The following is a 24,892-nucleotide window of genomic DNA, read 5'->3' as shown; positions in this document are numbered from 1 at the left end:
GAGCTCTTCCGTGTTTCATTGAAGACATTGCGGGATTTATTGACATTCGCTTTACTAGTGCTACTTCTTTGTTTTTTTTTTTGTTTTTTTGTTTTTTTTATTAACGCCTAATGTAGTGTGACGACCATAAACACAATTTTCAGATCTATGAACTTTGCAAAAATAACATCTACCAGAGCATCTAAATAACATTAAAACTGTTTGGGTAAATAAAGAATGTTTACATATCTACGGCCAGAATCATTTTAAACAAGTGAAAAAAAAAACCCAAAATTGTGCTAAATATTTTAACTTTCAGTCAGTATTCCCTACGTGAAAAGAAATCCTTTCCTATTTATCCTCAAAATAAGGTAAATTATAAAACCTGGAAGGACTTACAAAGCATACCAATCTTTCCTAGGATTATGGTAATTTTAAGACCTTTTTAATGGAAGCTACAGGTAAAATAAAAGCATATTAACTTGCATATCACTAAAAAAGAAACTTGAAAAAATGTTTCTTCTTTGGCATAATTTTCAATTTTTCATGTTATCAACTTCAGCTGTACCTTTGATTCACTTGAATATCATGCTCTTATGTTAACTTTAAAGCCATGAAGTTTTTTGCCTTCTAGATTTTTATAGCAACCTGAAGTCGGGGAAAGTTACAGCAGTGTTTAGCACTTTCAAGTTTTACAGGTTATAAACATATTTCTGTCCAACAAAATTTGCTAATTCTGTAAATCTCGACTCTATCTCAACTCCTGAAGTTTGGTCTAAATATAGGTTAAAATCTGAAATGAGCTGTTTAGTATGCTGAATTGTAGCTTGTGGTAGATTGGCTCCAGGATGCCTTTGATCATTGGATTCTTAAATTGTAAGGATATTCTGAGACCTATTTGTGAAATGAGATGTATGCTAGATGTTTATAGACTTCTTAAAGGAAATTAGGAACTCTGGGATTATAATACTATAAAACCATCTGAATCAACATAAAACTAACCTTATTTCCTCAACACGGTTTTGGACAAGACATTGGGGGGAGAAAATGTCCCCACTGAAAAAGTGACCAGGTTATATGATGTTTTTGGTCTTGTTTTATCTCCACCCAAGATGAGGACCCCCCAAAATTGAAAACAGTTTTTCTCTTATCTCTCCGTCACTGCCTTGAGGTTAGGTCTCCAGAGAGAAAAGTGTAAGACATATCATAGAAATATCGGCCTTATGGTTGTGGCCTTAATGACAACTTGAAAATATTTCAAATATGAAAATGGCAAGACAAATTCAAGCACGGTGTTGGTGTAGAAATGCTGTCCAATGTGATAGCTACTAGATTTAGCTATTTATACTTAATTTAGAATTAAAAATTCAACTCATTTTAACTTAGCACAGTTCAAGTGCTCAATAGTCACATGTGGCTACCACTTTGGACAGTACAGTGTAGAATGCTTCCATCATTGTAGAATGTACTATGGGATAAAACTGGGATAGGCTCTTAGATTTGGGGTGGCACAAGGAAAGTGGGGGTTTCATTTGTTGATATCTCGAATCTATAGGATCTGAACTCAGTGTTGTAAGGATTTAATGAGCAGATGCTAAATTTTAATGAGAAAGTGGTATCATACTTTCTGACTTAAGCATAAAGGATGCCTAATTAAAATGAGTATCCTGGAAGATGAATGTACATCAACATAGGGCTGATAAATACAGATTGGTACAATCAATACAAGAACGAGACTGATTTATATATATTGATATATCTAAGACTTATGGTTAAGTGAAAAGGGCAAGGTATAAAATGATGTATCTAATATGCTACTACCTGGGAGAAAAAAAAAGGCAGGGTCATACACACACATTTGTGTAGGCTTATATCATCCCTGGCAAGATGAGAAATTATTAACAGAAATTATTGCTTTGAGGCTGGTAAAGGGGGAAAACAGGGACTTTAGGACTGATATGTGGGAGAGAATTGCCTTCTTCTCTCTGTATCCTTTCATTTAATTTTTTAAAATTTTGTGTAAATACCTGTTGCAAAATAACACATTAAGAAGATTACAGAGCCAGGGCCATAATGATCCCCAGGTACCAAGAAGAACAAATGTGCTATGTATTGACTTAGATTGAGGGGAGATGGATTTGGCTGGAGGTAGGGAGCCTTGGAGGTGAGCACTGGGGCAACAGTACTCGCAATCCTGGCTGTTTTCTGCAAGGAGGAATGTCATCAGGGTTCTGTAATATATTCTCTAAAAAGTTTATGTATAATAAAATGAATGTATTTTATGTCTTCAATTTGACATGTTCTGACAAATGTATATACCGTTTGTAACCACAACTTCTCTCAAGATACGTTTTTATCACCTCGGAAAGTTCCCTGGGGCCCCTTCCCAGGCAATGCACTTCATCTCCATCGCAGACAATCCCTGATCTGCTTTCTGTCATTATAGTTGGTATCAGTTTTCCCTGTTCTGGAATTGAGTGTAATTGGAATTATACTGTATGTGCTCATTGGTACCTGTCTTCTTTCACTCACTATGTTGTATCAGTAGTTTGTCCCTCTGAATTGCTTGAGTAGAGACAATCTGCTTCTGTTCTTAATTAACCTCATGTGGATTCTCTGTAGCAAATAACCTGGAATATATGACCTCTCCCCTACCCTATTCAGTCGACTCCATAGCCCTTGATAATACATTTTTGAGCTGTTTTTCTAAGCCAGGGATAATAAAGTGACTTAACATCAACTTAAAATGGCCAATATCTGGGTGGGAAGAAGTAGGAGCAGGAGGCCTGTATTGTGAATGTGCTCAGCAGCTCACCTGGGTGCCTCCTGCCCTCTGGGCCCTGAGTCTGTGGATACCACTCTGTTCTTGAGTTCTGTACCCAGATAACTTGGGTTTAAAATATCACCACGCTCGGGTATTAGGTCATTGCTCATAGTGGGATCCTGTTTACGTAGAATAAAAAAAAAATTAAAACCTAAAAAGAATGAGTGACATAAGGTGAATGGCCTGGAAGTTAAGAATGGGAAACCATGCTGGGCTCTACAAAGAACTCCTGAACATTACCCTTCCTAAATAGATTTTTACGTTTTCCTTATATAACTGATAGCTGCTAAGGGGAAATTATAACAAATTGGAGGATGCGTACATATTATTTGTATTAATAACCTCTTTCTGTTCGTTTAACCTTCAAACCCACACCAGTTGTTTAGAACAGAAGACACGTTATACCTAATTATTAAACAGAATGTGTAGGTCAAATCTTCTCCAGCTGACCTAATATGTACCTTTTATTAAAACAAATCCTCAAACAGGGAGGCTCTTTTTAGTAACTGTCAGTCAGGTAGGTATGCTAGGGGAAGATGAATAGGATTCAAGTATTAGAGGGTAATGTTATGGAGAATGTTCTCGTCTTTATTACTCCAGGAACTCTATCCTGTTCATTACAAATTCCCAGTCTGCAGATGAAGCCAGGGCTTTGCTTTTACGCATCCAGCTAACTTTTACCATAGAAAGAAGAGAGAAAACAGTAGCATTGACTTTTACGTGGGCAGGAGTATTAACCGTGTGTAGAGGAGAAATGACAATTTTCTGTTAATAAATTATGAGTGATACATTTGGTTGCAGTGCATGTTTCAGTTGGTATTTATGGGCTGTGTCTGAAAAAGTGATCCAGCACCCCATTTCCTTTTCTGTGGTGTTTTAAATTGTGTAGTGTAGGTATTTTCCCTCTTCCAAAAAAAAAATGAATTATATTTTTATGTCGTTAGAGCTCTCAACACAGAGTAATGTAGATTTTAAAGAGAACGTTGCCTGTCACTAAGTTGTACCATGAATAATTCTGCTGTGGTTGAGCTGAGCTTCATAAGCACTAAAAATTTTATAAGGTGAAAAAGGAGAAAAGGCTGCCTACCTGTGTCCCTTTGTCATGTAGGACTGGTTTAGGAAGAGCAAAAATGTTTAGTGATGAGCCAGTTGGGATTAGGAGTACAAAGTGGGGTATTCATAAGGATAAATATATTACTCTACCTACAGCAATGTGATTCTAATATGAACAAACTCAGGGTTCTCAGAATAAACATTTCTCATTGCCATAACCAACTGACTTTACAATGATAATTTTCTTGCTTATTTTTCCTACCTCTTGAAAGAATAACTATAAATAAAACCAACATCAAAATTACATTGTTAATATAATCAATGTGACTTTTCATTTTGGACTTCTAGATCTTGACTAAGATGAGTGGAACTTGTGTCATAAAACTGTTTTGCTTTTAGGGATCTAAAAATGTAGAAGTTTCAAAGTGCAAGAAGAATGCTTCCCATAATTGACTTTATCTTATTTTTGTAAGCTTTGATTTACTAAGAAAATGTCCTTACTGATCTGCTTATGTGGACTTAGATGGCTGAATGAAAATCAGCTGTGGTTTGTAAACATTACTACCATCTAGATTTTTTTTTCACAAAAACAGTTTTTAAAATATATTCTTAAGGAATGCATTTTATAATTCTTCGATGAATTTAATCAAGTCTACAAAAAGGATAAATCGGGAAAAATCTAACTCAGATGTTTAAGGTATAATGAGTTCTTAGAAGCAGTGAATGCAATTGCATATTGTCGACATGACAAATGCTGAATGTATTTAAAATTTAGAAAGATTTTTTTAAATCTGTATGTGATTAAATGCAGTATTCAATTTCTAAGGAAATTTTCTCTCATCTTTTTCTCTCTGTTAAGAGTGTATCGTAATTATTGTATATCCACATATGAACTTAAAGTTTTGATAGAAACAGTAAACCATATGTACTGTAAAAATTCTTTATTAATAAGTTCTGATTTTGCTTTTTGTTTTTGTTTTCCCAGAAAGCACAGACATGCCAACAGAAACTAGATAGGGAAATTTCCACCTTTCTGAAAATGATTAAGGAGTGTGACATGGCTAAAGGTAAAAAAAAAAAAAAAAAAGTTGGGGGGCAAACTACCAAATAACACCCACTGTTTAACACAACACATTATCCTAGATGTTGCTCCTTTGTAATTTTGTTTGCTATACATGTTAGATAATATTCAGTTTTGAATTCAAAATTATGTTTGATAAGACTATTTTGAAATTTTAAAAAAGCTATTTCAAATTTCTACTCATGGAGGAGGCTTGGTTTGTAGATTAATATTTTATTCTTTAAAGAAAAAAGGGAAAAAAGTCAACATTTTGGGGCTATAAATTCGTTTTGGCTACGTATTGAGACTCCTACTTATGCATCCCAGAAGACTTTAATTTTAAACTGTCTTGGGTTTGAATCCTTGTTCTGCCAGTTACCAGTTGTTACTTTGAATAGTACATTTAACTTCTCTGAGTCTCAGTTTCCCCATCTGTAAATGAAGGGGTTGATTATTCTCAGGTCTTAGACTTTTATGATTCTATGAATGTCTATGTGACCTTGAATGTCTAATGGTTAATCTATCTTTCAGTAGTAACTTTTTATGTCTTCAGTCTCCACTGGTTATGAATCATCAAGAGTTGACTATTCCAAAAGTCAAAATTACAATACAAAATCAAAAATTCAATACAAAAATTACATATCAAGAAAAAAGTATTACTTTGTAAATTAAAAACTATGTTTCTTAGACTTCAGACTTCTCACCATTGCTTTAGAGTTCAGCTATGATGGGTTTATAAATAACTTCACTGAAATTTAATTGATTCAGTTGTCTGAGTTTATCAGTTTTAATGACGAACTAGTTTCCCTCTATGGACTTCTCACTTTAGTTTATATATGCCTAGGGAATGCAAAGAAATGCTAATATTAGAATAAATTGAACACAGATATTTTGTGTCTGTCCAGATGGTCCTTGGACATCCCTTTATGTCAGGTCCATAAACATTTATTTGTATTAGTGATGATAGCTTTGAGAAGGACAGCAATTAATTCATTTTGATTATTGTGGGCTGGAATATTATATTACTTAGCACTCTTCATCCTCAGTGGTCTTTTTAAATAAGAGTAGCTTCATTAGATATAATTCAGTCTAAAATGTACCCATGTGAAGTGTACCCTTCAGTGGTTTTTAATATATTTATAGTTATGTAACTCTGACTTTAAAACACCATCTTCAAGAACTGTGAAAAGTAGGAAGAGATGCTAATGATATTTAAAAAATGTAGGAAATGTCCAGAGTTAGATGAAATATAAGGATTAATTCCTTTAACGTGGACCAAAGAAAGAAATTACATCAGAACTACAACCAAATTAAGTTGTTTTTTTCTTAAACTTTGAGATCTCTTGGTTCAGATTATCTGTATGACATGTCACTCATAATGATAGTATGCCTCATTTGCGTTTCTAGAGATATGTGTAATATTCAGTATAACAAAAGATATATTTCAGACAGTGCCATCTGGGAAACTGTGAGATGTCTGATGATCTGACAATGCTATTTCATATATTTATAATGAAATTCAGAAGATTTATACACAATTGTAAACATTATTTGCTGCAAGATGGGTGTAGATAGATAAATCTGCATATTACATAAATAGTAAGTGGGGTTAAGATGATTTCACGAGTGGAATTAAAGAGTTGAAGGTAACTGAGTTACCTTAATGCCAAGGGATTGTGCAGAGTGATCTCGCACCAGGTGTTTTATTGCTGATAGATAGTAGCTGATAAATACACATCCTGCTCCGAACTGTCTACATAGTTTGCCAATAACTTCTCATAATGGAGAACTAAAATGTTTGTGGACAGAATCCAGACCTTGTGGTTGTGATTGTTAGTTGTCTTACATTTTAATACAAAATTATGTGAACTTTAAGACTGTCCTCCGTTAGGTCTTATTCCAGCTTTTGCATACTAGTTTGGCTCTGTGTCCCGTCAAATCCAGGTCACAGCAAGAGCCTCTTCTGTGGTCTCTGCCTTTGAGACCCCCTGCGTTCCATCCCTGAAGGGAGTCCAGAGCCTTGTAGGAACTCTTACAACTCAGATTCTGTGACAATACTGCATTATTGCTGCCAGATTAATTTTAGAGTAGTACTTTTTTGATCATAAAACTTTTTCCCCATTGGAAAACAATGTTTCATGGGAGTTTGAAACTATAGAATTAAATATAAACTTTTTATCCTGGCATTTAAGAACTGTCAGAGCCCAATCACATACACATTTTCCAGTTTATTTATAATTACAGATCTTCCTCAACTTAATAAGGGGGTTATGTCCTGGTAAGCCCATTGTAAATTGAAAATCTCGTAAATCGAAAATGCATTTAACATACCTGACCTACTGAACGTCATAACTTAGCCTAGCCTACCTTAAACACGATCACAACACTTCCATTAGCCAGCAGTTGGGCAAAATAATCTGATACAAAGCCTGTTTTTTTAAAAATATTTATTTATTTATTTTAGAGAGTGCACAAGCATGTGCTTGCCTTCAAGCACAAGTGTGGGGGAGGAACAGAGTGGGAGGGAGAGGGAAAGGGAGAGATAACCCTAAGCAGACTCCTTGCTGAGCACAGAGCTGGATGCAGGGCTCAATCCCATGACCCTGAGATAATGACCTAAGGCGAACCAAGAATCCGACACTTGACCAACTAAGCCACCCAGGCACCCCCAAAGCCTGCTTTATATTCAAGTGTTATGACAATGCTGAAAATGAAAACAGAATGGGTATCTGAGTACAGAACGGTTTTAAGTGTATCAATGGTTTACTCTGGTGATGGTGTGGCTGACTGGGAGCTGTGGCCCCTGCTGCTGCCCCACATCACAAGAGATTATCATACTGCATATTGCTAACCCAGACAAAGATCAACATTCAGAATTTGAAGTATGGTTTCTATCGAATGTGTTTTGCATTCATAGTATCTGTCATTCAGTCAGAAAGTCCTAAGTCAAGCCACTATAAGTCAGGGACCATCTGTATTCATTCTATGTTTTGGTCCAAAATGTCCACCATTGAAATAGTACTTTATTTCCTTACACCTAATTTCTGTCTGGATGAATGCCAGAATTTATGTATCTGGTATTGGCAACATATCCTTCAAGGTTCAGTGAATGTAGTACTAAAACCTCTACTATTTTATCTTTATCAAGAGCATGATCACAAAAACAAAATCACCCAAACTAATAAAACTTTTTGAAGATTTCCTGAAGGCCAGTAGTCTGTTCTTCCATAAAACCCTAAATTTACCCATATGTAGTAATCAGTTTTTGACTAATGCTGTATTGTACATTTAAATTTGATCACATCACTTTATTACCATAGAATTCTTGGAAGTGGAATTTGTGGATAAAAGCATATTAATATTTGTGTGCCTATTGATTCATTGCTAAATTACCTTTTTAAAAAAGATATACTTTATATGCCAACTTTATTGCATACACTTCATTGCAAGTTACTAAATGTAGATAGTGAATCCCTAGTAAAGAAATTAGAATGATTTCAGTTATCGAAAAGAAAAAATAATCTTAAAGGAAGAGCACTTCTGTTCAACCTACTTAAAACTCTGCTCAAAAATCTTGGCTTTGAGTAAACACACTTCCTGCCTCCTTCACTCTTGTCACCATCATTGTCTTTCACACAGTGTTGAAACAGCCTCCTAACTGGCCCCTCAGATTCTGCCCTTGCCCCTCCAGTCCCTGCCCCAGCGACCCTTCTAAAACGCCATCGTATAATGTTCTTTGCTCAAAACGTCCAGTAGATTCCAGGTTATCTCACTAAGAATGAAAAACAAAGTCCTTCTAATGACCCACAAACTCTTTTAGTCCTTTTTGGCCTCTCTCTCCTCATCTCCTAGTTACCCCTGCTTGCTTGTCTTCCAGCCTCCCTGGCCATCTGGCTGCCCCTCAGAGAGGCTGGACATACTCCTGCCTCAGCCTGGGCCATGCTGGCCCTCTGCCAGGAAGACTTTTCTCCAGGGTACTCACATCCTCACCTGCCCAGGTCTTCACTCAAACAGAACCTTCTGGCAGTAGACTACAGACTTCATTACTGGGCCTTCCTTGCCCTCAGACTTCTGATTGGACTCAGCAAAAGGGAGACCCTGTCACGGGATTGGTGGAAGGCGTGAGAGCAGTCAGGCATTTTCTTCCCTCCCTGGAAGGAGCCCCTCCCTGGGCTGCATGGGGTGTAACAGCTCCTGGCTGAAGGCCCCTCACCTGTGACTTTAGCTCCTGCCGGTCTTCACAACACTGTCCTTTCCTTTTGCCTCTCTGTTCCAGGGTGGCAACTGTCCTTCATGCTGGTCTGTTAGTTCACTTACCCCCACCCTTTGTGTCTCATCTTTTTTAAAGAAGTTTTCAGGTGCCCTTTCAGTTTGCCAGCGATTTCCTCTCAGGACCCTTACTAATAACATCATCCTGTCCAAACTTGCAACTCCCCTCAACACTTGCTATTCCCCTACCTTGCTTTTTTTTTTCTGTCACTTATCAAACTTGCTAAATATGCATTGTAGTTGATAGTCAGCCTCTCCTATTAGAATATAAACTCCATCAAGGCAGGAATTTGTTTTATTTGCCAATTGTCTTCAGCACCTTAACAGTGCATGACACATATGGGCACTTGACATATATACAGTTGATACTTGAACAGCACGGGTTTGAACTGCATGGGTCCACTTACATGTGACTTTTTTTTTTTTTTAATACAGCACAGTACTGTGAATGTAATTTGTTTCTTATGATTTTCTTAACACTTTTCTCTAGCTTGTTTTATTGTAAGAATACACTCTATGATACAGCATATGAAATGTGTTAATTGAATATTTATGTTATTGTAAGGCTTCCAGTCAACAGTAGGCCCTTAGTAGTTAAGTTTCAGAGGAGTCAAAGATTGTATATGGATTTTTAACTGCGAGGGGTCAGTGCCCTAACTCCCATGTTGTTCAGGGGTCAACTCTGTATGTTTTGAGTGAATGAAATGAATGACCTACTTATCTAGCTTGTAAATTTGTAACTCACTTCTTTTGAACTCAGATAACTACTAAATTTGTTTTGTCAAGTTAGTAGATAGAATGCACAAGTCAGCACCGAACCTGCCACATGGCGGCCACGTAGTCAGAGGTGGACACAGAGCTGCTCGCCTTTCTGGAGTTCCCCTTGATGACAGTTCTGATATGATCTTCTCAGGACTAATGGTTTCTATACTATCTGAAAATAATTACAAATATTTTAGGTATCTTTGCTTTATTGCACATTATATTTTGCAATAAAATGTTGTTCTTCAGGTTCCAACTCAAATCTCACCTCTTCTCAGACTTGACTCCATTACTCCACCCCATAATGGTTATTCCTTTCTCTGAATATTTAACATTTTTTAAATGCATAATTTGTTTTGCTGCCTACATCTTATAACATCCTTGATAGCTTTTTATTTTCATTTAACTCATGCTATAACTCATTTAACACACAGCGTTTTGAACTTTATATTCTCCCTTGCAGCTAGTGCAGGTTATGTGGGTAGAGACAGAATGATTTAGTAGTACTTGTTTAGTGGGTGATTGTGTTCATGCTAGTCATCTTAATTTGAACAACAAAAATTTATATTCTTCTATAGGGACCTCTCTTTTTATCAAATTACAGTTCTATGTAAAAGTTTTTAGAAAATCAGTTGATTTTTATATGCAGATATCTTTTTCTCCTTTTTTGAGGAGAGAGTACTGATTTTCGTGAGGCGTTTATATAATTCCAATTAGGTGTGAAAGTCCATTTCTAAAATGTCTCTTTGCATGCAGGTTAGATCATGTCTCTTACGTACATAGTCAGATGCACTGCTGTTTTTTCTTCACCAAAAAAAATACTTAAGGCTTCATGAAGAGGATGGCATTTGAACTTGGCCTTGAACGAAAAAGGTTTAAATGGAGAAACTTCTGAATATGAATAATTATTATTTCCAATGTTCGGGGAAGAGGAAACATCTTGAACAAAGGTTTGGAGGCAGTAAAGTAAAAGAATATTTCTAGGAAAACAAGTATTTCCAGGAAAACAGTCTGGCTGAAACTGATTCAGTTTATAGAGTGTCTTAAATGTCAGCTAATGAATGTGGATTTCTTCCATATTAGGAGAACAATTGAGGTCATCTGTATTAGGTTTAGTTTGCTAACATAAGAAATAAGTATTTCCCCAATAGTTTTAAAACATAACCAGTTAAAAATTGTACAGTGTTATCATGAAAACGACAGATTGTGAGCTTTTTATATGTCTCTAAAGTTAAGCTTTTTGCATAAGATCTTCTAGCATCTTTCCTGAGTTCAAAAATATTTTTAGTAAAAAAAAATGACATTTTTCCTCAAAATTAAGTGTCTGATTCTTGTAATAGGCCAAATATGGTTACATACTGGCCTTTTTATGTTTGTTCATTACAACCCAGTCTCTAAATATTAATTGGCTAAGATATATTTGCAGTGATTCCGGGTTGGTAACTTTTCTAGAAGCTAGCGGTCTTATTTCTTTTATATAACAATATGCAAACATCATCATATACGAAGCATGCCACTCTGAACCAACTGGCCCCTGATGCGCGGCCCTGGCGCTAGGGGATCAGTTCTTATGCAGACCTCCTGTGCGAGTTAGTGTGAATTTCAGAATCTCGCTTGAACACCAGACTGTCAGAGAAATTAGGTAACTTTGACTCTGTTTTGGACAAAAGAATTTGACACACTCTCAAATATGGATTCTTAAAAGTCAATATATATTTCTTGGAGTATCTTTTAAATGGCTACAGAACCTGTTTTATTTAAAATCTTGAAGTTCATAAAGATTTATTTTGACATTTAATGTTTTATGCTAATCAAGTATATAAAGTCTTAAATATCTAAAACATACAAAATTGTAGATGATTAACCATTGATGGTATTTAATAAAAGAAATATATCCATGAATGACTGTGCTCCCATCTTACCATTTGTGCCATGAAAGTGGAAAATTACTAGATTACCCAGAGCATTTATGGAAGGCAGAGGCTGTGCCTGATTTTTTTGTGCATCCCTTCACCATACTCAATCCACAGCTCTGTGTGAGACATCTGTTGAGGTACTATTTAAGTCCTGTGGCATCTGGCATATGGTATTCTTTTTTGCTATTTAGCAACTAAGTAAAGAATAAGTCTTCACAATGTGTATCGAAGATTCAAAATGAAAAAGTATGTAAAATCAAATTTATTTTAGGATATAGTAGTTTTCAATTGTTTGGGTGTTACTAAGAATAGCTAACACTAGGAAACTGTATTCCATAAAAAGAAAAAATATGATAAAATGACATTTGGTATTTATATCCAGATGTAAATGAAAGGTTGTTCAGACCTTCATTCACTCTGACCTTTTCCTTTTGTTGACCCCTTTTGCCTTACGAGTTTTGAGAAATAATTTTTCCAAGAAAAGGACTTTTCTTTGCTAATATAAGTCACATTCCTATGGAAATCGTGGAAAATTAAAAGAGTGAAGGACAAAAGTTACAATTTTATCACCTAGAAATAATGACTAATTTGTAACATGGTCTTGGTAGATTTTATTTTCCTTGCACTTCCCATTTGAAAATGTTTGTTTCTTGAAGAGACCCACTGTTTTATGGCCTGATAATTGCAAATTGCTGGCATTTGGATTTGATTGCTTTTGCTTATTGACCTTGTTTACCATGTTTTAAGAACCCTGTTTTAAATGAATCAAGATTATTTAAAAGCCAGAGGGTGGTATATATTTGTGTCTCTTCTTTTAAGTTATTTTTAGATGAAAAGCTTTCTTAATATATTTTTATTTGATTGAAGGGACACATTTAAAGGATCTTAATATATAATTAACATGAAGTCCAAAACTATTTGAACTAAGAGGATTTCTCTAGCATTAATCTGGACAGGATATGACATTTTATTTCTTTTTTAAATGATGTGTGTGCATTTTGCAGCTTTCTCTTGTCAGCATTCTGGTTTTTGTTTTGGGTGTTGTGAGTTTTTGTTTATTTTTTGTAACGGGTAAATGGATTATGATTTCCTTAGGGAACCGGGGGAAGGTGGTGATATTACCATTTCTTTGTTCCCAATTTAAATTCTAAAAGATACTGGAACCCAGAGGGTCACGTTCATAGGAGTGAAAAGACCCATTCCATGTCAGACATTTATCCAATCAGCACTAGAGAAAGTTGAGTTAATGCCACCTTTAGATGGGTTAGCCATCATGTCAACTACAGTATTATTTTTAGCTCTTTTTAGCACTTGGCTTTTGAATAAAATTACTTACCTAGCATAGAATATCATGAAAGGAAATATTAATCAGCTGCCTTTCTTAAACATTACATTATTTATTCCTATAATTTTTTTTTTTTTTTTTTTTTTTTTGGTCATGACTCTTCTTCTTGCAGGATATAGGCCTTTCCAGGACAAGGCTTCATCTTTTACTGTACCAGCTTACGCACCCTGCATACAGTAGGTGCTAATAATGATGCTTAAGGAATACACTAAATGCTTTGTTTAAGGCAGCCAGCTGGAAGGAAACATGACATTAGTAGACCTAAAAATGTTTGTGGTGCCTGGCTGGCTCAGTTGGTAGAGCATGCAACTCTTAATCTCGGGGTCCTGAGTTCAAACTCCATGGTGGGTGTAGAAATTACTTTTAAAAAAATGGTAATTTAAAAATGTTTGTGGTCTTAAAATTCCACTAATTTTATTTATTTTTATTTATAGACATGCTTCCATCATTTCTTCAGAAAGTTGAAGTTGTCTCTGAAGCTTCTAGAGAAACTTGTGTAGCTTTGAGTGATTGCCTTAATCTCTTCACTAAACAAGAAGGGGTAGGTAGTTTGGAATTGAATTTTTTAATAATTGGGTGTCACATACTGGATCATCTAATAAATCACTGCTTTCAAATTGACCAAAGGTAGGAGAAAATAGTCTTAATAAAGAAAATGACAGCTTCATTTTCACTAAAATTTAGAACTCCTTCATTCTTGATTAAGCAAGATGATTCTGAAGTAACTTGTGTTCAAATCTAATTTACTTATATAGCTGTATTTATCAACCATGGTTTAAAGTTCTCAGTTCTTGTGGCATTTCAACAAGAGCGTTGTGGAAATATTGTAGAAACCAAAGGTTTTATGTGAAAAATACATAATTCTTTTCTTTCGAAAATAGAGCGCTGTCATACTTACCTATGTGAACTGAGCTCAGTGGATTAAATATCTTATGTTCTTTCACCCCTGCTCTCTCCCATTCACTTTTCCAAATGTTAGTAAGAGTGGTAAGTTTATCCATTAGCATTCTTTTTTTCTGAGGACTGAAAAGTTGTAAAGATGTGTTTTGGTTGCCTGGACTAGGATTTTTCTTGTTTTAATTTTTTCCCCTTCTAATTTTCATGATTTTTCCCCTTCTAATTTTCTAATTTCATGATTGTTTAATGCAAGCCAAGCAGCCATAGGCTTTCTCTTCTTTTTTGTTAATTTCCACATATATGTTCACTCTTCAGCTTTTTAGATTAAGACACCAAATTTCTCATTCTTGTTACAATTTATTTGTACCTTTTAATTAGATACTAGGTTTCCGTAAAACAAGATAGACGAAAGTGGTTGTATGTTTCATATGTAAAGATCTCAAATTTTATTTTCTTGTGATTACAATGGAAGCCTTATGAACTCACATAAAAAAATTTTTAAACGCCAGCTTTGTTATATACACCACAAATTCCATATTTTATCTGGAGAAAAAAAATGTGAGTAATCTGAAATTCATTTAAAACAAACTTACAGAAAGTCTTTCAATAGAATTTTATTAACTATCCACAGGGAAACATAATTGTTTATTAACATTTTAAGTGATTAATTCTTCCAATATTATTTGAAAACATCCCCTCTCAGCACTTCTATTTTTGGTGATATAATATTCTAGGTTATTTAAATGAGGCATGATTTAGTGATCTAAATAAATCTAAATAGCATTGTCCAACATTTTTGAAATGAACAAATTATGGTGTCTAGGAATTCAGGTAATATTTAATATATTGTAAAACTAAATCTCATTAACATCTCTTATGTGGTACCTGTTGGATGTATCAATAATGTCTTTGTTGTAGAGGCGTATGGTTTCAAGGTAAATTCTAGAATAGAAGAAATTTAATTTCTGGAAAAGCCAACCTATGCTAATTTTTAAACTGTTTGCTTAAAAATATAGTCTAGGTAATTACCTCTTTGAAAATCCAGATGTGTAAGTATATTAGCCTCAAGTTTAGACTAATTAGACTTTTAAATTTGTCATGAGGATTAAATAACATAATGTAAGCAAGACACTTAGTATAGTTTCTGACACATAGTAAGCCCTGAGTAAAAATCAACAGTTACTATTATAGGATGCTATCTAATTAACACTTGTAACCCCTTTTCTCTGATGGCATTTTGGAGCTTTTGTGTCTTTAGCATTGGATCTAACTCATTTTGGGAGGAGGTGGTATTGTCTAAAGAAAATTTGAGTATTTGTGGAATGATTGTATTCTTTTCATCCTTATTATTTATTATTCAAGTGACAAAGGGCTACTTAAGTTCTCTGAACCTTGATATTTCCGTCTTCCAAATAAAGGAGACCATACAGTAAGTCATTAACAAGCACTGGTCTGAACGTTTAATGGACCTTTTTAAAATCTCAGTCTTTTCCCTAACCAGCTGTGGGCAACTTTCTGTAAAATGATATACCTCAGTGTCAGGTGTGGGGTTCAAATGTATATAGATGAATAATAGGTATATAAAGCATATTAACTCACTGTGTGGCATACAGTACTCATTGAGGCATTTGTTGCCTCAAACTGCGAAGTATCTTTAAGATTCTTTTTCAGTAATTCTATAGAATAGCAACTCTTGAGGTTCTGTGGATTTCCTTCTGAGAAACAGGATTATAGACAATGAAAAGGGCCCCCAAATATTTCAAAGATAAATGGCATCATTGAAGGTAGTTTTTCATATGGCTAAGACCTACAACGTAGGAATTTAATAGCATACTTGAGGTCATTGCAGAATAATTAGGTATTGTAATGCTTTATTTATCTGGAATCATAAGTTATATTTCTGTTACCTAGAAACTTTATTAAAAGAAAATTTTAAGCTTTGAACTCACAGAGACCTGGGTCTCATTCCGTGTTCTCCTTAATCTCTCATTGCCACAGTTTTCATATACAATTACCTTTTTAAAGTGGCAATCAACCAAAAAAAAGTGTTTTGAAAAGTAAGTATGATCATCTTGGCAAAACACCTTGTATACTACCTGGCACATAATGGGGAATCCAGTAGATCTAAGTGATCCCAGCCCCTGCATCCGCAAAACTTTTTATTCTAATCTTTTTTATGACAGTTATTTTAAATGTTACGTGTTTACATCCTACACTAAATTTTTAACACTTAATTTTATCTTTTCCAGGGGCCTCAGGATTGTCCTTTTGTCCTTTTTGTATGTTCATAATTACTCTGTGTCTTAATACAGAGATGCCTTTAGGGGATAATGTTTATAGAACTCTGTAATTTGACTAAATGGCCCAGTCCTGCTAATGCTCTTGAATTCACTTCTGCTCTTTATGGGTTTTAAAATTTTTTTCTCTTGATTTTTAGATTGGCCGTGTGCCTGTCTGCAGCAGTGGAATACTTATCCCTTCTGGTTTACTCTTTCTAACGTTGTTTATTAAAAAGAAAACTAGATAACCAAACTTGGTAAAATTATGTCCACAGTAAGAGCAAGCTGGCTCTGTATGAGAAACTTAGGGGTTTATAATGAGCATAGGCCTTAGTGCCTGGATTTGGGGTTTTCTGTTTCTGTGGTATGTTAGTGTGCTTTGCTTATTTGGGGATGCTCTGATATGACCCAGATATTCAAGGTTTCCATAGACCTCTATAAATGGGGTGCATTATGTAGGCATATTTTACTTGTAAATAACACTATATTGTTGAAAAAAACTGCAATATATAAAGCAAGCTGCAAAGCTTGTGATTGATTTACTAAAGGGAAATTTATTAGGTGTTTTTAGGGTAATATAGGAGAGACATTGGAGAGTGTGAATGTCATAATTTGTCTTTAACCTTGTTTGAGAGTCCTATTCAAAAGGCTAGTGGGGCGCCTGGCTGGCTTAGTCAGTAGAGCACAGGGCTCTTAGTCTCAGGGCCATGAGTTCAAGCCCCCATGTTGGGTGTGGAGCCTACTTAAAAAAAAAAAAAAAATTCAAAAGGCTAGAAACTGGCTTCATGAATTATTTTTGTTTCTGTAGTTTTCCTCACCAGAGGGTGGTATCACAAGTGGCTGAAATGTCACACAGTGCTATCATTGGTCCCCTTCTTGTTTTGTGTGTCATTGAGGTCCCTTTGATATTAATCAAACCAGTTTTTCCGAAGTAGGAACTTGCTTATTTAAAATTAGTGTAAGCTCACTCATAAAATATTTTATGCTTCTATGTTAAGTTTCCTGAGTGCTAAAGAGCTGTAACCCAAAAGTATGATTGGGGGATAGTGATGCTGTTTGTGGTGTAATGGAGAGATCTGGACCTTAAACTGGACCAACTGAAAGGTATTGCTTCTTTGGACCAGATCCTGATATCTTTGGAGAGAAACCATGCCCTCCTGTGAGCTTCCATCTGTATAAAGTCGAGGTCTCTAACATTCATTAGTTTCCTGGGCTGTACCAAGGCCTTTAGTCATTTTGTGTTCCTAATCTCTTTCATTTCTTCATGTTTATACCTTCTGGGCCTTTACCTCTCCATCATCTCTTCAGTCTCCTCCTCTCCCTCTGCTCTGAACAAAATTCTTTGTTAAACACAGAGGCAGTGACTGTATTTGCTGCCAGTTCCCTGCCACTCCCAACCCCCAGTCTCTTTTTTCTTTCCTTTCATTGGCATCTGTCTCCTTCCATCCTGCTTCAAAAACAGCTCCTCTCTTCTTTTGAATCCTCTACTCCCTTACAGCTTCTGTCTCCCTACATTCCTTTCCAATTCTATTTTGGAAAATGTGATAATTTCTGTTTCTACTTTATTCCTCAACTAGCCCACTGAAACCATTCTTGCCAATAATCTCCTTACTGCTAAATCACAGGATACCCTTAAATTACCTTGCTCGTCCTGTGACAGATCTGGCGTTTGACGACTACTTGGTTTTTGGAGTTCTCAGTGATTTCCATGGTGCCTACCTCCTCTGGCTTCTCTTTCCTTTAGAGCAGCTCCTCCTCAGTTTTCTTCTGAAGCATCTTTTCTTCTGCCTGTGCCTTGAGTGTTAGTGTCCCTGGTTTCTTTTTTTTTAAAGATTTTATTTATTTATTTGACAGAGATAGAGACAGCCAGCGAGAGAGGGAACACAAGCAGGGGGAGTGGGAGAGGAAGAAGCAGACTCATAGCTGAGGAGCCTGACGTGGGGCTCGATCCCACAACGCCGGAATCACGCCCTGAGCCGAAGGCAGACGCCCAAATGCTGTGCCACCCAGGCGCCCCGTGTCCCTGGTTTCTATGGGTGGCCTTCTCACTCAGCATTCTCCTTGGATGATCTTAGCCATTCCTTCCAACAGAGATCCATGATGACTCTGATATCTCCACCTTAGATCTCCTGAGCTATGAACCAGTATATCCAGCTGCCTTTTAAACATTTACATATGATTATATCATAGGCATTTCAAAACCAGCGTGTCTAAAGCTCAATTATTCATTCAACTCAGAGACAGAATTACCACCTATCCAGGAACTCAAGCCAAGATCATGCGAGCTGTCCTCAGTTCATCCTTCTTCCTAATTCCCCCACACTTATCAAGTTCTGTCATTTTTCCTTCCTGTGTCTCAGCTGTCTGTCTCCCTGTCCTCCCTCTCCTCCTACCCAACACTCAGATCCCCCACTGCCACTCTGAGGATAGAGCACTCAGGATTGCTCTGTGGGATGACTGCCACCATTTCCTCATCCCAGGTTCCACCCTTCAGAACTGGCTTAGATATCTCTCCTGTTCTAGGAGTCCTTGCTATTGTAGCACTTAACCACACTGTATCATTATATATTTATTTGTCTGATTATCTATTTACTAAAGAGCCCCTTAAGTAAGCAACTGTATCTTAGTTATTGTTGTAGCCTCTGTGTCTAGTATAGTACTTGACCTGAAGTAGACAGTTAATAAATATCTGAATGAATGCATAATGAATGTCAAAGGAAAGAATACAAAGATCAGACCATTCGGGATCTACTTTCTGTTGTCTTGACCTTGAGCAAATTAATATATGTTTGGGAATTCCATTTCCAGTCTGAAGAGAATACAGATGAGTTATTTTATGTGAAGTTCCTTGATACAGTGCCTGGCACAGTTTAGGTGCTCTGTAAATTGCCTTCTAAAACATTTTGTTGTTTTTGCTGCCTAGTACTACTTTTGTAAACTGAATTCATTCTAATTTTTAGAACCCAGGAGGAAGATTCTTTAGTAGCTGCTTTTAGTGCCAAATGTGACTTTTCACAATACCCTTTAGTTATCAGTTTAGAATGGGGGGGGGCGGGGAACTGACTTTTCAAAGACACCATGAAACCTCACTGATATTAATTCCAAATCTTCTGGTGTACTGTTGTAGTGCAGTTACAGCCACCGCTGCTGAAAGCGCACTTAAAGTACCCTAGGATCTTATCAAAGAAATACTCAGTTTGCTTCAGTATTATTCTGCTCAAACCTGTTTGAGGACAGGTTTATACTGTTTAAAACTGTTGGAACAAAAAGTTATGTGTACCCCACCCTCACCAGAGCCATATAGTTAACTGGAAATTTCATTAGCCTGAACATCCCACTTAAGTGTAGTATTTAGGAGGTGGGTTTTACTGTCCTTTGAGTCTTCGTCTACACTTCAAGCCTGGCTGGAATAAGAAACCATTTATTCCATGTAAGTAGTAGGATTAATACCATCGTTTTCCCCGTCGCTCAAAGGGTAGCTTAGAAAGTGCATAAAAAATAAATACATAAAGTCTAGTTCAGTCTTTGTTGTGGAATTGGAAACATCCACTCTTAAGTGTAAGCCTGAGTAAGGGTCAGTTTGCCTTTGAGGCACAGCAGTCTCCAGAAGAGAATTCCTCTGCTTTTCCCCGGGGGCGGGCTGGCCATTTGGAAGTTGTCAGGGCAGGCGTCTCCCGGAGAGGGCGCGAGCACACAGCCCGCTCTAGGACCTCGCAGGAGCCTCCGCGGGATGCACGCAGAGCTGGAGTAGCAGTTTCCTTACTTCCTTTCGAGAATTGCGGGCCAGCAGTCCGCTCGCTCCTTTGGAGGGGCTGCGTGCAGGCTCTCGCGGTCCCGGGCAGGTCCCACCTGCGCCTCAGAGGAGCGGGCCCCGCGGGAGGGGGGCCGGGGGAGGAGGGACTGGACGACGACAGCAGCCGCGGAGCCGCTTGCTGCAGGCCGTTCGCCGCGCTGCTCGCACTCTCCCCGGCGAGCCCTGGAGGAGGGCGGCTCTGGCTCTGCGGCCGAGGGGCGCTGCACGGACCTCTGGTGGCCCGAGGACCGGCGCGGGAGTCCTGGGCGGTGGGCGGTCGGGCCGCGCCTCTCCTTGACCTCTCTGGAGCCGGGGGAGGGCCGAGGAAAGGTGACTTAGAGAGACCTTGCGGTGCCGCCCTGGGTCGCGCCTCCGGGCTGGGCTGGAGGGGAGGCGGAGGAACAGGCCGAGCGCATTTGTGCTGGAGCTGGCAGCGGAGCGCAGGGCGGAGCGCACCGGCGGGGTTCCCCAGATCCGGCCCAGGTGGGTGAGTGTGTGTGCCCTCTGGGGTCTTTGCGAGGTCAGCCTCGGGAAGGCAGAGGACACGGGCGCGGGTGGGGGGGCGGCCAGAGGAGATCTAGGGATATGAGTAGATCCAAGAATAGTTGGACGGGTTTGTGCGGAGCGGAGTGCAGCCCCGGGCCAGTGGGGAGGGCTGCGGGAAGCCGGGAGACCCTGCTCTCCCAGCCTGGCCAGGGTCTTCCTGCCGGTTCCGTACTTGCATCGGGTTCCCCCAGGAAGAGCCGCTGGGGGGAAAGACTGGACAGATTTTTTTTTCCCCCCAGCTAAATATCGGTAGTAGGTCAAGTGGGGCCGGAGTGGGAGGAGTAAGGCAGTGAAAGACATTATTGTCCTAAATAACCTTCCAAGTTAGTGATTTTTTGCATGTCTCTGCCCTGGCTGACATTGAGATGAACTTACCCGCTGTTCCGGAGGCTGCTAAAATTCCAAGGAAACGCAAGAGTGGATTAAAGAGAGGGAAATTATACTGGGGCTGGGGAGCGGGGAGGGAGGTAGCTTTTAACTTTGTTTTGATTAAGGATTTTTGATTACTCATAGGCTTTCTTTGTAGCCTAAACCAGTGGAGAATCACGTTCCCCAGCATTCAGAGCATGTGGCTAGTTGTTTTGTGTTTTCTGTTGTGCTGGTTTTTTCTGGATTTGGAGGGAGGGTAGTAAGAAAGGAAAGACGCCAGGGAAGAGCTTAGTACAGCTTTTGAGAGTTACTAAAGCTATTAAAAGTTTCTTAATTTCAATTAGGTTCAAAGACAGAATGAAGGCATTTTGTTTTAAAGACATAGGGTAGCTTAGCAGGAATCTTTTTCAGAAGAGAAAAATGTTTGAAATGCGTGTTGGTGGAGGAATGTGTAGGCTAGAATATGGGTATCTATCTAAGTGTAAATATTTTCAGTTTGAGGGCACACCGAAATTAATGTCTGGTCCAGATAATGTTTGATTTCAGCCATGAAGCTGATGACTTTGGTACGTTAGCTGGGTTTTGATTGAGTAGGTATTTAATCTGAACATGATGACCAGAGAGCTAGATCAGCCTTTGTCCTAGTACTACTTTCACTAGACCGGGATCTTAAAGGAATTTGTGTCACTGAGAATATGCTAGCAGGACTCCAGTCTCCCCTCTTTAGAACCTCTCCAAGGGTTAATTTTAGGGAATTTCATTGAGGGTAAAAGTGACCTACATAATTTCTGTGCCTTCAGTTGTGCACCTTGCAGAATGAGGGAAAATTAAAAAGTTCATTAGATTTTCCATATTGAAAGCAAATGCATGTACTACAGGGTAGTATATAAATAAAGTCAAGCACCTTTAGAATGCTGTACATAAAATAATCGATAAAACAGTTATGCAATAGCATGCTCTAAGCTTTATATACAATTTATAATATTTGCCATCTATATTCTTTGAAAAGCTTTTGTAAATTTATTAGTATCTTGGCATTCAAATATATACTTGTATTTATAAGCTCTGTGAGGATTATAAGAATTTTTAATTCCTTCAAAAATTAGAAATTTAGATTTTTTACTTGGTCCAATTATTCTACATTATTCCGAAACTTACAGTTTGTATGTACAGTCAGGAAATATACTGCAAATTAATTTTGGAAGCAGGTAGGAGGTAAGTTAAATGTCTTAATGTTTTTAAATGTATTTAATAGGAAGTGTATGTAGTATGAAGCAGGTTTTCATTTTGATAATTTGTGAAGTATTTGAACAAAAAATACATAAGGTAGTGATTATTTCAGCAGTATGAAAGAGCGTGTGTGTGTGTTTGTGTGTGTGTGTGTGTTATTAACCTTGTCATGCTTGATATAATCCAGGATCTTTTCCTGAGTTTTTGTATCATAGTGGTACTAAGTCTGTAACTTGCCTGCAGTTTTATTTTTCTTGTATTCTATTAGAGAGTGCAGTGCCTGATTTAGTCTGATGAATTTTAAATGAGATGTAGCAGATATAATTTTCCTCTCATTTTAACGTAAGAGCGATAAGGATATAACCCCTATACATTTTTATAATGGTCCACCATTGATTTGATATCTATTATTTTATGTAAAATTTTTTCCTTAATTCAGTGGTTACAGAGTGTTTACCTTGTCAGATACCGTGCTAAACCGGTCAAGGCTAGATGAATAGAAGAAGGGTTTTCTTGAAAGGTTTTATCGAATATGCCTAAAGAGTTTGAATATTATCTTGGGCAGTTAGAATCACTGAGAGATTTTAATCAGGGGAGAGATTTAATCAGATTTGCTCCTTACGAGAAGGATTAGAGGAAGGCCTCAAAACAGGGTGACCAGGTGCAGGAATTCAAGAGAGATAATCAGAGCCTGAACCCAGCTGGTGGCTATCAAAAAGGAAAGGAAGATACAGAGCAGAGAGAGACTTCAAAGATAACCTACTAGGAGCTTATAATAGTTGAATATGAGGAGTGAAGGAGAAGATGGAGTTCTAGATGACCCCCAGGCTTATGGCATATAAATCACTGGATGGAAGATGACTGAAGGAGGGAGTAAAGGGAGTTAGGGGGAGAATGAGTTCACCTTTAGACATAATCCTAGTAAGGGTGTCCTTATTCGTCCAATAAAAAATTATGAATTATTAGTATTGAAAGTCACCTGAATAAACATGGAACTTGAGTAAAGAATATCACCTAGGAGACCTATAGCTTGAAAAAGCTTGAAATCAAAGGACTGAATATTGATATTAAAAGACAAGTGGGAGAAAAGGAAGCCAGTAGACAGCACTGAGAAGCAGCAGCCAGAGAAGCAGGAAAAGTCCAGAACAGTGGAGGCCAACAGGGACAATCGGGTCAAGAAGTTGAGGTAACAACTGAAATGTGTTCATTATTGGTCTTAGATGTAGGAAGTTCTACAAGGATGACATAGGAAGAAACTAGATGGCAATGAGCAGCAGAGTAAGTGGGAAGCAGTAAAGTAGAAATAATGAAGATAGACTCATTTGGTTTCTATAGACAGTCATAGAATAAGTACAGTTTTGCTCCTTTTTTTCAAGTCTTACATCTCATTTATTTTTCATGTTCCTAATGCACTGGGCAAAGGCCTTCAGGACAATGCTGAATAGAAGCTGAGATGGTGGGAATCCATCCTTGGTTTTGAAAAAAGGCACACTTTTAATTACCAACGACTCACTATTGAGAGTGATATTTAGTAAATACCATTTATCAGATTACTGAAGTTCTTTTTCATTCTTATATCGTTGAGTTTTTTTAAATCATGAAAGGGTGTCACATTTTATCAAATTCATTCTGCATTTAATAGAATCATAAGGTTTTTCTTTATTAAGGTGGCAAATTATATATTTTTTTCAAATTACATTTTTGGATTTTTTTAATAATAAGCCATCTTTGTGTACTTGGGATAAACCTAATTTGGTCATTATGTATTATTTTTAGCATTCTCCTCGATTTGGTTTCTTTTGGATTTTAGCATCTGTTTATGAGTGAGATTGGCTTGTAATTTCTTGTTTTGTTCTGTCCTCATCAGGGTTTACTATCCAGGTTATACTGGCTTCATAAAATGAGTTCAGGAGTATTCTCTCTTTTGTTGTTCCTTCGAAGAGCTTAAATAAAATTAAAATGGTCTGTTCCTGCTTGTAAAATCATCTTTCTGAGATTTTTTTTATACTACTAAGTAGACATGTTTATGGTTATAGGACTATTTTAGTTTTTATTTCTTTTTGGGTCAATTATGAAATATTACCTAGTTCCAGGAATTTATCCTTTCCATTTAAGTTTCGAAATTTATTATTATAAGGTTGTCTTTTATTGTCTTTTTAACTTATTTTGGATCTGTAATTAAGTATTTTTTCCTAATGTTTTTCCATTTTTTTTCCTGATATTTGGATATTTCCAAAAATTTCTCTTTAAAATCAGTCTCATTAAGGCTTTGATTATTTTTCAAAGAACTCTTTAGCTGTGTTATTTGTTGAATCTTTTTCTTTTAAATTAATTTTTATGGTTACCTCTATCATTTTCTTTTGAGTTTATTTTTTCCCTAGTATACATTTATTATCCTATGTCTCTTGGAAGTAGCTAATTTATTCAGAATTTTTGTTCTTTTCCAGATTTCAAGTTGTATGTTTCATAATTCTAGTATTTTGTAATTTAGAGAATATATTCCTGCCAGCTTTATCTGTTGCTTTATTTTATAGACTTTAATAATGTATTACTTAGACTTCAGCTTTCCA

General features: G+C 37.0%; 1 protein-coding gene across 12 annotated transcripts in view; it reads left to right on the top strand.

The window, feature by feature from the left end:
• OSBPL1A (oxysterol binding protein like 1A) overlaps positions 1–24,892 on the top strand; it is a 241,083-nt gene that overhangs the window by 104,382 nt on the left and 111,809 nt on the right. For 9 of the 12 annotated variants that reach the window (XM_034643241.1, XM_034643244.1, XM_034643243.1 and 6 more), the window contains 2 exons: positions 4,842–4,923; positions 13,643–13,749. The exons of 1 other annotated variant lie outside the window; for it this stretch is intronic. In XM_034643241.1, the coding sequence (XP_034499132.1) occupies positions 4,842–4,923; positions 13,643–13,749 (189 nt within the window). Of the gene's footprint in view, positions 1–4,841; positions 4,924–13,642; positions 13,750–20,512; positions 20,665–24,892 lie in introns of those variants that run through there. 2 more of the 12 variants (XM_019796530.2, XM_011221153.3) reach the window with 2 other exon arrangements.

This window comes from Ailuropoda melanoleuca, chromosome 14, assembly GCF_002007445.2.
Source record: "Ailuropoda melanoleuca isolate Jingjing chromosome 14, ASM200744v2, whole genome shotgun sequence".
Lineage (NCBI taxonomy): Eukaryota > Metazoa > Chordata > Mammalia > Carnivora > Ursidae > Ailuropoda > Ailuropoda melanoleuca.
This window is presented reverse-complemented; position numbering and strand designations above follow the sequence as displayed.